This window comes from Rhinolophus sinicus, chromosome 2 (assembly GCF_057876585.1).
Source record: "Rhinolophus sinicus isolate RSI-liver-muscle chromosome 2, RSI-T2T, whole genome shotgun sequence".
Classification (NCBI taxonomy): Eukaryota; Metazoa; Chordata; class Mammalia; order Chiroptera; family Rhinolophidae; genus Rhinolophus; species Rhinolophus sinicus.
Genome location: NC_142502.1, coordinates 16,950,826 through 16,970,096, shown reverse-complemented (window position 1 = coordinate 16,970,096; position 19,271 = coordinate 16,950,826). Strand labels below are relative to the sequence as shown.

The 19,271-nt window shown below is 34.2% G+C and overlaps 1 protein-coding gene across 6 annotated transcripts in view; it reads left to right on the top strand.

Moving 5' to 3' along the window:
- Positions 1 to 19,271, top strand: part of STXBP5 (syntaxin binding protein 5) — a 158,919-nt gene that overhangs the window by 29,927 nt on the left and 109,721 nt on the right. For all 6 annotated transcript variants that reach the window (XM_019746935.3, XM_074333689.2, XM_019746931.3 and 3 more), the window contains exon 4: positions 1,747 to 1,847. In XM_019746935.3, the coding sequence (XP_019602494.2) occupies positions 1,747 to 1,847 (101 nt within the window). The remainder of the gene's footprint in view (positions 1 to 1,746; positions 1,848 to 19,271) is intronic.

The following is a 19,271-nucleotide window of genomic DNA, read 5'->3' as shown; positions in this document are numbered from 1 at the left end:
GCAAGATACAGCTCAGTTGCACCACTGGAAATGAATGTCCTCAGGCTACCCCTCTATAATTACACTCCCTGCTCTCAGTCCCTAATCCCTGGCAACCACTCATCTAGTCTCCATCTTTATTCTTGTGTTAAGATTATTTTTTAAAGGAGTACATGAGCCAAGGTAAATAATATTGCAAATTGATTCCCGATATACCTAAATTTAGAAATCTTGTAGTTTATGCTCCGTTATTCATATTATGGGACTCTTTTCTCATCAATAGGATTCATCACAGAGTTCTTTGAAATGACTATTTTACATGCTTGAGTCTTACATTTAAGTACTTAAAAATAACATTATTGTTTGAAAAAATTCTTAGTAAAATATGAATATTAAATGGGACAGCTATGGAAATGTGACAGTTGGAGGTAGCTGTTTGTGTGCAGTTTGGGAAATCTATGTATATACAGCTGAAGGCACCACCAGAGGAGGAGGTCAGCAGTTACTGCCATTTTGGCTCTCCATCTTCTCTTCTTCCTTGAGATTTTAAGATGGGGCAAACATATTCAGAAAGAAGATGATGTGATTTGAAACTACAGTGGAAATAAGAATGAAGAGTACAAATCTTTGATAATCTAAATCCTTTGAATTTCTCTGCTTCAAAGTGCTATAGATAAGAGTATGCTTTCTAGTGAACGGGAGGATATGTGGGCTTCATGTATTTCTGCTTCCATTAGTCATTTCGTAGGAATAAGAGTTATACAGCAGAGTAGCCATCAGAATTTTGAAGGTAGAAAGGACTTGGAGAGATCGTTTAATGTAAATGTTGCCTTCAGAATGGTTTTAATGTTCTTGGATAAATGAGAAGCTCTCTTATTTTAAGAGGGAGATTTCAAGATTTCTTATAATAACCTAAACTGAAATTAATATAAATTCTCATATTGCATCTTTTGTCTTGTTCTCTCAGTGTAGAAGAATATCTTACTCTTTTGAGGAAAAACATTCATGTGTCTTAATAAATTAACCTTAGTCTACAGATTTTTAATTCTGTTCGCAAAACAGAATTGCTTCTGGAAATTGAAAAAAATACACCTGCATAGGTTCTCGCTCTGAAAATTCTGATTTGTCAGGTTAGGGATGTAGCTGAGCCCCCTGAATGATTCTCACATACTTCTAGAGATTATCTGCTCCATACTTAATCGTATTTAATAATATCAGATGTTTTAACTTTCTAAATTAATCATATTAATCAACCCTTTGGACGTTGAAGTTATAGTGTGCTGAATGCTGTCTTTATTTTCCATATATTCTAGTAGTAGAATTTTGATCTAGGAATAGTACACTCATAAGGATTTGTCTTAAGCCAAATAAAATGGTAAGGTTACTTCATATCATATTTTGCTCTTTTAGTGAAAGTGAAGGAAGTATGTACAGTAGTGACCAAGTAACTTATAGTCTGACCTCTAATTTTGCATTCCTAGTAATCAACCATAATATCCAACTGACCCTAGTAAACTTTTAGTTTATAAGATATTAAGTTATACTTTAAATTACTGAAGAATTGAAAACACTTTTTATACATGCATATGCACACAATACACTTTTATATCTACTGTTTAGAATTTGGGTTTGGTAAATGTTTCTCAAAACTAAATCTATTGGCATAAAGTTTCAAAATTTAGGAAGGACATTTTTTGGCAGGTCCTTACCAGCTTTAATGTTTGTAAACTATGTTCTGTATAAAATATATGACACTTTATTTTTAAGGGAGCTCTTGTGAGTGCCTTGGCTGATGACACCTTACATTTATGGAATTTACGTCAGAAGAGACCTGCCATACTACATTCACTTAAATTTTGCAGAGAAAGGTAAGAATCTCTTATTTATCCTATATATATGATATTTGCTATTCTGTTTTGAAACATTTTCTTTTAATTTTATTATTTTTTTTTTGTAATGGACTTTATGCACAATCTAAAAAATAATTAAAATGTTAAAGGATATCCAGTGAAAAACAAATTTCCTTCCTTTCCAGACATCTTCCATTCCATAGGCAACCACATAAATTTATTTTGTGTCCTTTGAGTAATCCTTGCAGTCTGTGTATACAAGGAAAAATCTCTGTATAGTTCCTTTTTTGTATTAAAGGGAAGGCATTGTATATTCTTTGAGTTGTTTAAAAGGCTTTAGTTAAAGTACAATTCTAGGAGAGGGGCAAAGGTGAAGAGGAGTTAATGGAAGGAGGGAGAGGTGAAAAAGGGGAGGAATAGGAAGCCCAAGGTCAAGGTTCAGTTATTTTCTACCTGCTGGGAATAGGGCCAGCCTCTCAACTTGCTGGGAGAGTTCCTCAGTGTACTTGCCTGTAGGATCTCAGGGGGAGGCCTGCATCAGCCTCAGATGCAAGTAGAGCAGGTGGAGATGGTAACGGGCATCTGAGGACCAGGACACATCTTCTTCTTGTCAGTCTCACACCACCTGCTGGAAATGTAAGTGTAGGTGTCGCCAGAGTAGTTTTCAATTTGGCTTGATTTTGCGTGCTCCACTCCAGGGGGCGTTTGACAATGTCTGGAAGCAGTTTTTGTTGTCACAGTTGGGGGTGAGGGGTAAGCAGTGCTCCTGGCATCTAGTGGATAAAGGCCAGGGATTCTGTAAACACGTTACAATGCAAAAGACAGCGCCCATAACAAAGAATTACTTGGTCTGAAATATCAAGTGTCCAAGTTATGGAACCCTGGGCTCTAGCGCATCAAAACGATGTCATTTGGTCAGTGTAGTGGTATAGAAGTTCTCCTAAAACCACCACCCACTACAGGGATTCTGTCAGGAGGTAAAATTCCGGCAGAAGAATACCTCTGGTACTTTGTTGGCCTGTGGCATGTCCATATTCCTCACTGGGACACAGGAATGTGGCAGTATGTAGTCCAAGTGCACAAACATACACTGCAAGTTATGGCAAATCTTCACACAGAGAGGATTCAACCTCAAGGGGTTCCAGAGTCAGGAGCTGATGGTGGTCAGGTACAGAAGAAGTCACATCTATGCTATCTCTGAAGATGGTCTCCAAGAAATCCTGGTAAAACTGTAAATCAGAGTGTTAGAATAAAGAAAAACAGTTCATTTCTGTGATTCACAGTTCTTTCATTTGATGATAGATACATCTAGGTTTAGAGAATAAAATAAGCATGCATGGATCCTATACTAATGATTAAGAAAATACAATTATCTCATGGGATACATTAATAATCAAAATTTCATACTAACAGTTATCAATGAAGCATTAATGTCCAAAATCCTCTTAAGAAGAAAACTGTTTGACAAATGAAGTAATTCATTCAGATACCAGCACAGCAGTGGTATTTGTTGCCTATAAGGTGCTTCAGGAACTAACTGCTTTCCTGGCCTCATATTTTTTCAGTAGCATATATAAATTAATGTAGAAATAAATGTATTCCATTATATTCTTATTATAATATTACATTAATAGTATGCTTTGCTTATAATTTGCTCAGTATGCACGTGAATAGGGCATAGCTGTGAGAGTATTTGGCTAGATGCCAGCACTCAAAAAATCTATACAGGTCCTCTTTTGAATTAATTCATTGTACATATTTAACAAGAAAAAAATTAATCATAATATTGAAATAACTCAGACCTAGGATTACAGGGTGGTAGTAATTGCATCATATCAGCAAAACATTTTTCCTTGAAAGCAGCTTAATGAAAAGTGTATAAGCATGAGACATGAGAGCAATTTGGTGGGATGAATTTCAGGACTAGAACACAGAAATGGAACGATATCCAGGCCTATTATGAAGACAGACAAAGGGATCTACTACTCTGCACTTAATTCTAAATTACAAAGAGAACTGGTTGGTGATATGGAAATGATGAGTCACCTTGGAAATTCTAAGTATAGAGAACCATGTGCTGAGACAAAATTTAAAAAGAAAAAGGAAAAAAAAAGATTCCTTATTTGAGGAAAGACTGTTGCAATTTGTTGACCTTCAGACTGTAAAAGGAAAGATGGTCAAGAAATGTTGGATAACTTTCTCGAATAAAATGATCCATAATGACTGAGAAATTCTGGCAGGGAAATTGGGAGAGACATTCAAAAAAAGTGGTCTGGTTGCACAAAGACCTTAAAAAGTACTCAGGTATAAAAGTTATGTGGAAGAAGGGATTACATAAACAAAGGTAACTGTAAGAGCAATTTAGCTGTACCAATGAGCAACATGAGCTAAGACTTGTGAAAAATAATAAAGAAAAAATAATGAAAACACTTTATTTTTCATGCTTAGGGCCAGAAAGTTAAGTAGATTTATGGTAGGTAGAGTTAGGGCATATCTTATTCCTCTAACTGTATTAATGCAATACTGTTTCAGACAAATTATGTCTTAGACTGCTGAAAGTACTGTACCATTATTGGTTGGCCTAGGAGTGAGAGTAGTGCTTCAAATTTGGAAATGAAAAAACTACATTTTAGAATGTAAATTAAGTTTAGTTCACCAAACATTGGGTGCCTTCTATGTGTCAGGAATTATGTGAAATGTTGAGATAACAAAGATGAATAAATTGCTTGAATAGCTTATGTTAAAACAGAGATCCAGACGTATAACCATAATACAGTATGGATGAATGACATTTTAGAAGTTTATGTTAAAAACACATGACAGAATAATTAACACAATCTTTTAAAACTATTTTTGTTTCTTTTGTTTTTAATATTCTGACTTCCTTTAAAAGAAGACAAAAACTAGTAATCAGGAAAATGCAAACTAAACCCACAACCAGATACCATTTTACATCCATCAGCATGGCTAAAATATTGGCTTGAATGTAACACAGTTGTAACTTCTTATAATTTACTGGTGGGAGATTTAAATATTTAATCACTTAGGAAAAATTTTTGGTAGTAACCACATCCATCATGACTCAAAACTTCTTCCACTCCTACCCATATACCTGTGGTAGGCAGAATTCTAAGATGGGCCCCAAAATTTCTCCCTGGTGTACACACGTCTACTCCTAGTTATTCAAACAAACACTCATCTAGGTGAAGACATTTTGTAGATGTAATTGAGATCAGATTAGTAGACTTTAAGATTAGGTTATATTCAGTGGGCCTGACTTAATTAAATGGGCCTTTAAAAGGGACTGGGCCCTTCCTGACAAAAGGTTCGGAGCATGAGAGGGATTCAGCAAAGGGAGATTCAGTCCTACAATAATGAGAAGCCTGGATGAGTTTGAGAGCTGATTCTTCCCCCAGAGCCTCCTAAAAGGAATGCAGCAATGCAGCCTTGCTGATTCCTGGATTTCAGCCTTGTGAGACTGTGGGTAGAGAACCCAGTCATGCAGTGCCTGGACTTCTGACCTGCAGAAACAGAGACAATAAGGGATATTGTCTTAAGCCATGACATTTGTAGTAATTTGTTACACAGGAATAAAAAACCAATACAGATTTTTGTACCTACAAGTGGGATGCTGCTGTAATAAATACCTAAAAATGTGGAAATCTCTGTGCAACCAGGCTGTGGGTAGAGGTTGGAAGAATTTTGAGGAACATGATAGAAAAGCCTGAATTGCCTAGAACTTGAACAGACTGTCGCCAGAGGCTCATAGGGACGTCTAAGAGAGGACTCAACTCGGAGCAGTGGTGACTAGGTTCTTGTCTTCACGCAAGAAAGAATTCAAGACCCCGAGACGAGACAGATGGAGGAAAGAGAAAGTTATTTATTGAAAATGAAAGCATACACTTGAGAGAAAAGTGTGGGCGAACTCGAAGAGTTGCCCCAAGGAAGTCACAATCGGGAGTATTTATCCCCCCAAGGGCAGGAATTGGTAATGTCCTATTGACATGGTTCTTCTCTCCTGGATGGGAACCTCCCTTTCCTGCTTTTTCTTCCTTATTTGGTTCCTTCAGAGCTGTCATGGTGTCAGATGCATGATGTAAGTCATAGTAACTGCAATGCAAATGATAATATAATGACATTATAATCAGCTAAAGGTCAGGTCCAGGTCATAGGGATCAGCGTAGCTGCAAGAAACTGGTTCTTGTCTTTCTTCAGCTGCAGGTACTGGATACATTCACTCTGTCACTGGTGTAACAGTGAAGCATCTCACCTTGTACCTTGGAGGGAGTTGTCAATTTCCCTAGGCCACATATCCTCTATCCGACACTTGACTTAGAGATTGCTGCCAGTGAGAGCTTAGCAGGAGAGACGAACATGCTTTTGGAAACTGGAGGAAATGGTTCCTCGTTATGTAGTGGCAGAAAGCTTACCAGGAATGTCGCCTACACCATATATAAGTAATTAACTTGGATCACTTGAAAAGCTGCGGAGATTTCCAAGGAAATTGTTGAAGGTGCAACCTGACTTCTTGTGGCTTCATAGTAAAATGCAAGAAGAAAAATTGGGGGAAGAATTATTAAAGGAGCCAGGACTTGATGCTTTGGGAAATTCTCACCTTGATCCAGCTGGCAAAAAGGAGATTGCTTCTGAAAATGTGACAGAGAAAAACACGAGAGTGTGGCTGTATAGTGAGTGTTTTACTAAAAACCCAAAGACCAAAAGAGTATTTAAGTGGTACAAAGAGCTCTATTAAAAGGTCATGGGTGTGCCCCACAGATAGTCTCAGCCAAACCAGAGAGCTCTATGAAGCTGAAGAGTGGCAGCTCTCAGGCCTCTCAGTAGGAGTCAAGATGAGAAAGGATTACCCCAAAAGATTTGTGGGTGTAGCTTTTGTCTAATAGAGTAAAAAAACCCAATGAAATTTATTTAAGACCCACAAGTTTCTTCAGAAAAGTGTATAGCAGGAACGTTGCTAACTGGGATGAAAGAGCCAGACAGAGTTCAAAATGAAAGGAGGCTGCTGCCACAAGGAGGCTGATAAAAGTTCTCACCTGCAAACATGTGCTGCCTTTCATGAAAAAGGAAGGGTCAATGAAAGGGTGGAGCTGAGAGCCACAGAGGATTCCTAAGTCTTGAAACCTGATTAAGATAAAGGCACATTTGCCCAACTTGATTTCAAAACTGTTATGGACCAGTGACTCCTTTTTACCTTTCACTTTTTCCCATTTTACAGGAATTTCTATGACTGTTACCCTATGCCTAGCCCACCACTGAATGCTGGGAGTGCTGGGGACAGATAATTTGTCTCTAGTTTTATAGATGGAGTTGAATTGTGCCCAAGAGCTATACTTATGGGTTACACTCAGGACCCTCATTTGCAACAAATTTGGATGATGAGATCTGGCGTTTTGAGTTGATGACATTTTGATGAGATTTTGGACTTGAGTTGACTTAATTGGTTGAGTCTTTGGGGATGTTGGGATGGGTAGATGTGTTTCGCATGTAGGAGGAATGTGAATCTTTAGAGGCTATAGGGCTAAACATTAGAGGCAAAATTGTAAGAATGGTCCTCAAGATTTCTGCCCCCCCTATACGCACACCTCCTAATTATTCAATCAATTCTAATCAAGGTACTACTGTGAAGGGGTTTTGCAGATGTAATTGAGATCCCAAATCATTTGACCTTCATTTAGGGAGTTTTTCTGATTGGTTTTATGCTTGGATTAACTGACTCAAAATGGCAACAAGTGAGTGAAATATTCATGGTTGGTTTGGCTCAATCTCTGGGATTCAATTTGGTTTAAGCTTCTCCCAAAGTATATGGGTAACTTGAAGAAGATATGGGCACTCTAATGAACATCTGAGTAATGTTTGGAATGAGGGGACTTAGGAATGGATGATGTGATAAACAACCAGTGTCCACTACACTTTTCAGTGCCTTCAAAATGAAGGAGAAACGCTTCAATATTTAGCATTCCCTAAAAGGTCTTGCAAGATCTGTGACTCAATTTCTTATCACCATAATATCATTTCACTATATTTCTCCCTCTCTTTGTGCATTATGATCCAGCCACCTGTCTTTTCAGTTTTTGAATGAACTATCCTCTCTGCTACCTGTTTGTATTAGCTGATCTCCCTGCTCAGAAACACTTATGATTCACTTGCCGTGGCTAACTTCTGTTCATCTTTAAAGTCTCCTTGTCATTCTTTCACAGGTTTTTCTATGAATTCCCAAGTCTGTGTTTAGTTCCTATTTTGTATTATCCCAGAGTACGATGGTCTTTTCCTAAAATACTACACACTCTGCTTACTGTAATTGCCTTTGTTACTTTGATTGTGTTCTTAATTAGAATGTAAACTGTATGTATTTTCTTTATTATTTTATTCTCAGCAGCAGTCTTAGTGTCTGACATCTAGTAAAAAAATGTTTGCTAGATTGGTACATAACTGTCTTTGCAGAAACAAGGGAATCTGTCTTCTCTAGAAGAATCCCTCTATGGACTATGTTGATTACCTGGGAGATCTGTTCTAAGAAGGAGAATCTTCAAACAGAAAAGCATGAGAGTATTTGCTCCAGGCTGATTTTATATATAATCTTTATTCCTCCCAATAATATAGCCAAAACTAGCTTAGTTGTCTGATTATCCTTGGAGTGCTATTTGGTCTTTGGTCCATAGCAAAGCTTTTAATTTTTTTTTTCTAAAAAGAGTGAGATAGGAGTAAAGAGCTTTGAGTGGTGGATTTTTAAAAATTAATTTAATTAATTTTTAATTAATTTTTTAAAATAAATTTAATTAATTTTTTAACTAACATGCCTGGGAGGTATGGCTGACTTCCGTCTGTAGTAATTTGATTTTTAAGATGAACATTAAGGTTTTATTTTTCTTCTTGTCTTACTGTATTAGCAAAAATTTCCAGGACAGTGTTGAATGATACTGTTGATGGCAAGTATCTTTCCCTTAGTTCTGATTTTAATATTGCTTCTAGGGTTTAACTGTTAAGCATAATGTGGGATATTGGTTTAAGATAGAATTTTTTTCCTGTGAGAGTTGGTTGTTAATTATGGAAGTTAATTTAAATTGAATGCCTTTTTAACATCTATTTAGATTATGTGATTTTTTTTCCACCTTTTTCCTATTTAATATATGACACGATAGTTTTCCTAATTTTAAGCATTTTTATTTGTCTGTGAAATTTTTTGAATAAAGTTGACAATTTTATTGTTAAATGTAAATGTTAATATATTGAGGCTCTTGACTGTGTTCATAAGTGAGATTAGACGATAACTCTTTTATTCTGTTACTGTTAATTTTGGAAACAAGGCATGCTTTCTTGTAATGAATTGAGTAACCTTTCTGTCTTTCTTTCTCTGTCTCCCTGCCTTCCTTCTCTCCCTCCTTCCCTTTCCTTCTTTCCTGTTCTAGGACAAATAGAGAAATTAGTAAAGGAATTACCTTTTTTTCTGAATGTTTTCAGAGTATACTTAAACTTTTTAAGACTAGAAATTTTTTTGTACATAATTCTTAAATATATTCAATTTTATTCATGTTTATTGATCTTTTAGGATTTCCTCTTGAGTAAATTTTATGATTCAGAATATCATCAATTTCATTAGATTACAAGCTTGTATCCCTCTGTATTCTTGTATGCTTATATTTTTATACTATCCAAATTTCCTTTTTCACTTTGTTTTATTTACCATATTTCTTACCATATTAATGGTAGACTTCTTACCATATTATGATTTGTTAGAAGTTGGTCTATAGAATTGTATTTTAAATGAAGTAGTTTGTGGCTTTTACTCTTATTTATTATTGTTATGTAATTTATTAATATTGATGTTTATCTCTATACTTTTCTCAGCTATTTTTGTTTTAACTTTTTGACTTATTAAAGTTAAATTTCATTTAATTTAATTTGCTTAAAAATAAAAACACTTTAGGGCAATAGGATGAATATGATAAGAGAGACAGTGATAAGGTAAAGTCAAAGGGTGGAGATCTCAGCTTACTAATTATAGAAATTTTTTTGATGGAGCAGACAGGAGAAAATAAAGCAAAAGAGAAGTAATGATCAAAGGCATAACTGAAGAAAATTTTGTGGAGCTAAAATATCTTAGACTGAAAGGGCTAACTAATACTCAAAGAACTTCTGATATAATTAATACAATTAAATGTAGGTTATATTCTGACATTATCAGTTGTGAAAGGACTCAGAAAATATACCACTTATCTGACATTTGCTTGTACCTCAAATACTTTCTTTCAGACATTTTCAGAAAGCTATTGTTAAATATATGTTTTAGAAGTGTAAAGCTAACTATTAAAACAATAGGAAAATATGTACTATTAAAACCTTTAGAGGAGGAAAAGAAGAAATTAAGAAAATAAATAGAAGTCAGGAAAAGAGGTAAAATGATAGAAAAAGAGTGCCTAAATAAGATGGAAAAACCAAGTTTATCTATATCAGTAGTCAAAAGTATTATAAATATACTAAATTTACTAAAATTCTGACATTTTTCAATTTGAATTAAAAACAAAATACAACCATTGAACTGTTTATAAAAGGTACACTAAAGCATAAATACACAGAGTTTGAAAGTAAATGAAAGGAAAAAGTGGAACAAAACATGCAATATAAGTTATAATGTTCCTGGAAATAACACTAACAAAATATTTAAGCTCTGTATGGAGAAAATATTAACACTTTATTGAAGGAATAAAAGAAGACTTAAACAAATGGAGAAGTTCATTGGAAGGAATACTCTAGTTGTAGAATAATCTGTCTCCCTAAAATTTCCCTAAAATAATCTATAAATTCAGTACTATTCCAATCAAAATTTTAACAGGATTGTTCATGGAACTGAATAAGCTGAACCTAAAATTTATATGGAAAAAAGAAAGGCCAAGACAGTTTTAAAAAAAGAAATATGAAATGGTGGGACATATTTTATTTGGTATGAAATTTATTTACAAAGCTCTGGAAATTAGAATGGTGTGGTAATTACAAGGTGATGACAAATGGATAAAAAAACAATAATTGGACTCCAGAAACATAAATATGAAGAGAAAGACATTTAATGTGACAAAGGTGACATTACAAACAAACAAGGTAACGCAGCAAGTAAAAGATGCTGTGACAACTCTTGTAAAAACGGGGAAAAGTGGTCCCTACCTCATAACTAAAATAAATTGCAAACCAGTTAAAGATTTAAATGTGAAAAGCCATGGAAAAATTAAAACTTAGAGAAAAGTGATATAGGTAGCATCTGTAAGACCTGGGTAATGAGTGCTTAAATAGCATACACACAAAAGCCCAAGCTACATAGGAAAGGAGTAAAAGTTTTGTACAACACACTTACCAAAGAGGTAAAAGACAAACCCCATCCACCAGGTACTGATGGGTAATAATACAAGATTCAGAATAATTTTTACAATATCTTTCTTTTTAAAAACAGTGATTCCCTTCCCACCCCAAATTCCTTATGTCTTATAGGTGTATTTTATGAACATAAAGAAAAAATATGGAAAAATATGTTGTTCCAGGCTTTTTGTATGACTTATGAAAAGAGTAAATTTTTGAGGAAAGACAAACATAATAAAAAACTAATAAAAACATTTGAGATAACAAATGTGCATAAATGTATAAATTATGTCATTTGTGTATGTATATATGTATCTGTGTATGTGGGTGTGTGTATGTATACACACACCCCCACACACACAACACACACACACACCTACACTTATATGGGGAGAGAGATTAAAAGTTCTTAAATAATAAAAGAGACATAAGCCATAGACTGGAAGCTATTCGGAGTACACCTATTCAATAAAGTACAATAAATGACAATCTACTATAAAAATGGAAAAATGTAGTTAATAGTTGCTAATAAGTATCAGGTTACTTTTTTTTCCCCATAATATTTGCTATAGAAAAAACTCTGGCATCTTCACTACTCAAAATAAGATCATTAAAAACAGAACTTGAAGAAATCTCCCATACAACAGGGAACAGTTTTTTCAGATGTTATTATTTCTGTAGTTGATATTCCTATTTGATGTTCACTATTTCACTTATTGATACGCAGTTGGTATTTAGTTTTTTTGATAGTCATTGATGTAATATTAAGGTCTCATTTCACAAGAAAGGTGAACATGATTTATTTGGCCACATTTCCAAGTGTTTTTAAATGTTTTTATTAAGTGAGTTGTAATTAATAAAAATATAGTTAATCAATACAAATCTAAAATGACCTTCAAAGATCTGTGAAGCTTATTTTTTGAAACATTTATTACATTTTACTGCTGGGTTATATTAATAGATATGATGAAGATTTTTCTAAAGTAGCTATGACAGTTTATTAGAAAGAGATGTGGGACTACAAACAGGAAATCCTTTGAACAGATTTATAAATTGCTTTCATCTGACTGCCTGTTAGTACCAAATAATATCTGCTTCATTTTCATTTTCTTGTGCATTAATTTGTTAGATAAATATTGATTGAGCTTCTGGTCCATGCAAATACTATGATAAATTCTGGAGAGACATGGAAATTATAATGGTCTAAGGGAAATGAAATGGCATCAGGGTTCTAAAGCATAAAAATAGAGGGTAAGCCCCAAGTGTGCAAGTGCTTTTCAAATCTATGCTTGTGGCACAATGCTAATGTTTCATTGGTCAATGCAAATCACATGATCAATCCTAGAGTCAGTGTGGGGGAACTATACAAGGGTGGCTGCAGGGAAGAGGGGAGAACTATTGGGGGTCATGACTGTAGTAATTTTCCACATGTGATATTTAGTTCATAGTTGAAGCTTTCTACTTATTTTCAATGTATTTTCACATCTGTTGATTGAACTCTTAATTTTGAAATATCGTTGCTGCAAAGCTCTTCAGTGTCGTTTGTTTCATGACTCCTTTTACTGCAAAGTATTAGGGTCCTGTCATGGATCGCTTTCTTAGAGTCATTAAATAAATTTCTCTTCTCTCTCTCTACATATATATACACACATGTTTACATACACACATAAATATGTACATACACACATGCACACATATATATACCGTGTTTCCCCAAAAATAAGAGTTAGCCAGATAATCAGCTCTAATGCGTCTTTTGGAGCAAAAATTAATATAAGACCCAGTATTATATTTATGTTATATTATATATATTACATTATATTATATTATAATGAAATAAAACTGGGTCTTATATTAATTTTTGCTCCAAAAGACTCATTAAAGCTGACTGTCTGGCTTGGTGTTATTTTTGGGGAAACACAGTATGTACACACATAATATGTATGTATAGTTTTAAGTGCTCTGATTGCATTACTTCTTTTAAGTAATTAATATTACTTTTTCATCATTTATATAAAAAGGTATCATAGTTATTCTTTAGTTATTTTATTCTTTAAACTTTCAGCAAAAAAGGCTAAGATTCTTGTTTTGTAAATGAGGAAATAAGCTCATGTTTACATAACAAATTGAAAGAACACTGCTAAATACGAGGTCTGACAATTAAGTTCGCAAACTTGCCACCGTGTGCTTACATTGGCAGCACTGTACAACCAGCTCGGTAAGGTTTCATAACCTTGGTATATCAGTGTCTCACAGCTGCGTTTGTGTCAACGTGTGGTCGTGTCCTGCTGACTGCCGTTCATTATTGTTGTTGGGTGTTTTTGTGTGCCGTTGCGAGAATGTCTGAGCTTGAATTAGAGCAACGAACAAACATTAAATTTCTTATTAAACTTGGCAAGAGTGGAAGGGAAATCACGGACCTGTTAGTCCAAATTTATGGGGATAATGCCATAAAGAAAAGGGCGGTGTATAAATGGATTAAACACTCTGAGGGGAGAAAACACGTTACTGATGAAGAGAGGTCAGGGCAGCCAGTAACAAGCAGAACTAATGAAAACATTGCAAAAATTTGTCAAATTGAGCATCAAAATCATCGACTGACTGTGAGAAGCGTAGCAGACCAAGTAAACATCAATAGAAAAACAGGAAAATCTTAAAACTGAGAATCTTGGCGTGAGAAAGGTGTGTGCCAAAATGTTCCCAAAGGAGTTCAACAATGAACAAAGGCAAGGAGAGTCAAAGTTTGCCAAGACCGTTTGGAAAGGCAAGACAATGTTTTGAGCCTTGTTATCACTGGTGATGGTTTGGGCTGTGCTATACAAAACATTTGTGTACAAATACAACCCTGAAACAAAGTGTCAAAGTGGACAATAGAAGTCAGCCACTTCTCCATGACCAAAACAGTTCTGTCAGTCCAAATCGAGTTAAATCGATGTTGCTAACCTTTTTTGATATCAGAGGGATTATTCATTACGAACTTGTACCAACTGGACAAACAGTTAACCAAGTTTACTATTTGGAAGTGCTGAAAAGGCTGCATAGTTAGACAAAAATGTCCTGAACTTTTTGCCAAAAATTCATGGCTTTTGCATCACAACAATGCACTAGCTCACCCGGCACTGTCTATAAGGGAGTTTTTAGCCAGTAAACAAATAACTGTATTGGAACATCCTCCCTACTCACGGATCTGGCCCCCAATGACTTCTTTCTTTACCCGAAGATAAAGGAAATATTGAAAGGAAGACATTTTGATGACATTCAGGACATCAAGGGTAATACAATGACAGCTCTGATGGCCATTCCAGAAAAAGAGTTCCAAAATTGCTTTGAAGGGTGGACTGGGCGCTGGCGGCGGTGCATAGCTTCCTAAGGGGAGTACTTCGAAGGTGACCATAGTGATATTCAGCAATAAGGTATGTAGTAATTTTTCTAGGATGAATTCGTGAACTTAAATGTCAGATCTCGTGTAGTAAGTCCTGTTTGTCTCAATTATCAGTTTTACACTCGCTTTAGTTAGTTTCCTAGTAGTATGTTTTGGGGAACTACAATTTCTTGTCTTTTCCTAAATCACTGGTATGATGTTATTTTATTTGGTTGCGACATGGAATTTGTTTCATCACTATTCCTATTCCCATATGTTCAGAGCCATTAAAATTTGCTAGTTAAGAAATTATCAAGTTAATTGTGCTACATAATGATGTGTTAGGGATTTTTAAACTTGGTGGTACATTGCATCAATACAGTCCTATGATTTGTACTTTTTAAAGAAGTGTTTAAGACTATTCTAGGGATAATATTAAAGTTATGGTATCAAAATAATTAAGTTAATATTTTAAGTTCTTAAAATATTGTTCTCACTTATGAAAAACATAAAGATGCTTAAAATTTAAGAGCATGCTAGTTGGTTTTATAGTTAGTTGACTGAGAAAAAATAATCATAGAATGGAGGCTAATGTTGAGAAAATGGGGCTAGGGAAAAATTTTAGAAGTTTTTCTGAACAGTGAAAATTTTATTCTTGCTCTGTTTCTTTAAATATTTGAGAAATAGTTGCTGTATGCTGCTGCTGTGCTGGAACAGAAAATGTATGGTATATATCTAAAATTTCTGCCTTTAAGGAGTTAATTAAAAAATTTTTAAGCATATCATTAAAATAATTTTGTTACTATTGACATCCAAGAGGGGTCCTGCAATTATATTAAGCATGTCAGTAGCTCCTGTTTTTATAGAGTGAAGGATAATGGAGAACTGCAAAATAGCAGAACAGAGTAGGAAGTTGGATATTTTTGGGTTTTGGGGGTTTTTTGGGCTTATTTAGAAAAATTTTTGAATTTTCAAAACTTTTAACAATATTCAGGTTTTAGTTTAAGGCACATTTGAAATGAAATACTTGCTTTTATTATGTTTATTGCATTGTTTATTATATATTTGGTATGCTATTTCTTTATTTTTGTATTTTAGGTTCCACATATAAGCAAGAGATCATACAATAATTGTTTTTCTCTGCCTGACTTATTTATATTAGCATAATTCCCTCTAGATATAGCCATGTTGTTGCAAGTAAGATTTCATTCTTTTTTATGGCTCAGTAATACACATACCATATCTTCTTTATTTGTCCATCTATGGACAGTTAGGTTGTATCCACGTCTTGGCTATTGTAAGTAATGCTGCAATGAACATGGGGGTGCATATATCTTTTTGAGTCAGTGTTTTCATTTCCTTTGGATAATTACCCAGAAGTGGAATTGCTAGACCATATAGTAGATCTTTTTAATTTTTTGAGGAACCTCCATAGTGTTTTCCATTGTGGCTGCACCAATTTATTAGGTTGGTGCAATAGTAATTGCAGTTTTTGCAATTTTAACCTTTTAAACTGCAATTACTTTTGCACCAACCTAATATATTCCCACCAATAGGGCACAATTGTTCCCTTTTCTCTACTACTTTTATTTACTTCATGTAGTTTAAATTTGCTTATAACTTGTAATTAGTAGACTGTCACTTAGTTTTAATAATAATAATTAGCTAACATTTATTGAACACTTACCTATGCTGGCCCCATTTTTAAGCATCTACCGGGCTTTGTCTTATTTGATCCTTAGGTAAACACTGTGAGGTAGGTGTGCTTTACTTCTTAGAAACTGAGCCTCTGAAAGATTGAGTGATTTAAGTAAAGTCATATGCTAGTGAGTGACAGAGCTGGAAATTAAATCCAGGCAGTCTAACTCCAGAGTTTGTTAGATTAATCTGTTTTCATAATTCCTAAATCCACAATTCTCTGAAGACAAAAAAATGTGAAACAGTTTTATTGAGGTATAATTGACAAATAATAAACTGCATAAATTTAAATGTACAATTTGGTAAGTTTTAACACATGTACATACACCTGTGAAACTGTCACCATAATCAAGATAAGAAACCCACCCGTCACCTCAAAATGTTTCCTTGTAATCCCTTCTGTCTCTGTTACTAGCTTCTGCACCCATAATTTCCAGGCAACCATTGATCTGCTTTCTGCTATAGTAGATTAGTTTGCCCTTTCTATTGTATATAAATTGTTTATAAATGGAATCCTAGTACCGTAGTTTCTGGCTCTGGCTCTGTGACCTCTGGGAAGTCTGTTAACATTTCTGAACTTCAGCATATTCATCTCTACATAGAGATAATAACTAAAGTACCTGAACATTGTGATGTGCTGTATACACATATGTGATTATAGTAAATATAAATCTGGAAATGTTATTTAATTGGTAGGGTAGAACAGAAAGAATTTTAGATTAGAGTAGTATTCCCCAACATATATTCCACAAATACTAATTTTTTAATGAGTTGTTTGGTTAAAAAGTATGTTATAGTCAAAGAAGTTTTAGAAATGCTGAATTAAAGTTGAACATTTTCTTCAGTGCAAGACTTCTTAACCTTTATTTTAACTTTTGGTATATATTATGGATCTCTAAGAGGACGGCACACACACACACACACACACACACACACACACAGTGTCCTTTTTTCTGGTTTCTTTCTCTTGTAAGGATTTTGAGATTCATCAGTGTTGTTGCATGTTTCAGTAGTCTGTTTTTTTTTGTTTGGTTTGTTTTTACTTCTGAATAGTATTCGAAGTGTGTAACAATTTGTTCATCCATTTACTTGTTGATGGACATGGTCATTTGGATTGTTTCTGGTTTTTGGCTATTACAAAGCTGCTATCGACATTTGTGTACAAGTCTTTTTATAGGCATATGCTTTTCTTTCTTTGGGTAAATACAAAGCAATGGAGTGGGTTGATCATACGGTGGGTGTATGTTTAACTTTTTAAGAAATTATTAGTGACTGTAGTTAATAATACTGTGTTGTATATTTGAAAGTTGCTAAGAGAGTAAATCTTCAAAGTTCTCATCCCAAGAAAAAAATTTCTAACTACGTGTGCTGATGGATGTTAACTAGACTTATTGTGGTGATCATTTCACCATATATACATATATGGGATCATTATGTTCACTTAAAACTAATACAGTGTTATATAGCAATTATATCTGAATTTAAAAAATAAACTGCCAAAATTTATACCTCAAAAATACTGTTTATGAGATGCTACCCCCATATTAAGTAATATATAAAACATGAATTACATACCTTTCTAAAATCTAGAAAATTCTGAATTCTGAATTCTGAAACCTCTATGGCCCTGAAGTTTTTCAGAAAAGTACTGTAAACTTACTGCCTTATGAAACAATAAGGTACTATAAAAATTTTTTTTATTCAGTAGACATTTCTGTGCTTTGTTAAATTTACATAAATCCTTTTGAAAGATGACATGTTATCTTATAAAACATTCAACAGAAAATACAGACAGTGAATCTTAAGTAATTGTTTAAATGAACATGACCTCTAGGAAATAATGAGACTATGAGTTGCATGCACATTTATTTAATAAATGTTTTCATCTTGAAAATTCTCTGTAATGAAATTGTGTGTTGATGGGAATAGCAAATGTTCTGTATGCTATATCTTGCCTAATACCCAGTGTCAGTACTGACAGTTTAGCAGTGATTATTATCAGTATATTATTTGAAGTGGTATTCCATTGAAATTTAAATAGTCTATTTTGAGAAACACAATTGGAGTCTGTGAAAAAATAAACATTATTTGGTTTCATAACATACTATAGTTTTTTTCCCCTAAAAGTCACTGCTACTAAAAAGACAAGATAGTTTCCATTTTTTATCTCAAAATCAAATGAGCTGATATAGAAAATGTTTGAAATTGTTGGAATGATAAAATTTAATGCACGCATGTAAATTATAATTTTTCAGTGAAGGCCTCTCGTATCATCAGGACATAGGAGGAAATAGTTCAGTTATATTTCAGTAGGCCTGAAAGCAGTGGGTCTCTACCCTTCCGGAGGCTTACAAGTTAGTAAGAAGGGTAGATCCTAATCCCTTTAAAGGCCAAGCCTGATAGAGATACAGAAATATTGGGATATCAATTTGAATGAAGGCGGTATTTGAACTGAATCTTGAACAGAATATGAGTCGGAAGAGCATTTTGTCTGGAAGAAATAGTATGGACAGGTACTGAGAGGTATTAGTGTTTAATAACTCCTGAGAAATACATTAGTATGTGGGGGTGATGTGGGTATTGGATTCCTAGTTTGTGGCTGAAAGGTTAGATTTGTGATGTGCCCAAAGTAACACAGTTAGGGGATGACATGGTCAAATTTGAAATATTAGTTGGCCCTCTGTATCCGTAGGTTCTGTGTCTGTGAGTTTCACATCTGCGGATTCACAATAGCAGATCAAACATACTCGGGGGGGGGTGGGGGGGAATAAAAGACCTACAATGGTTGTGTCAGTATTTTTTTTTTCTTGTTATTATTCCCTAAACAATACAATGTAACAACTATGGTATTTTGCCAGGTATAATGTGCCTCCATGTGTAATGCGCACCTACGTTTTCAAACTTTCAGGGAAATACCTTTCGTTTTAACTTTTTAATTCAAATTTTTATTTGTTTGCATTTAGGTACTTGTTTTTTATATTATAAATTTTAGCGTTTATTTTATTTAAAATATTATGGTA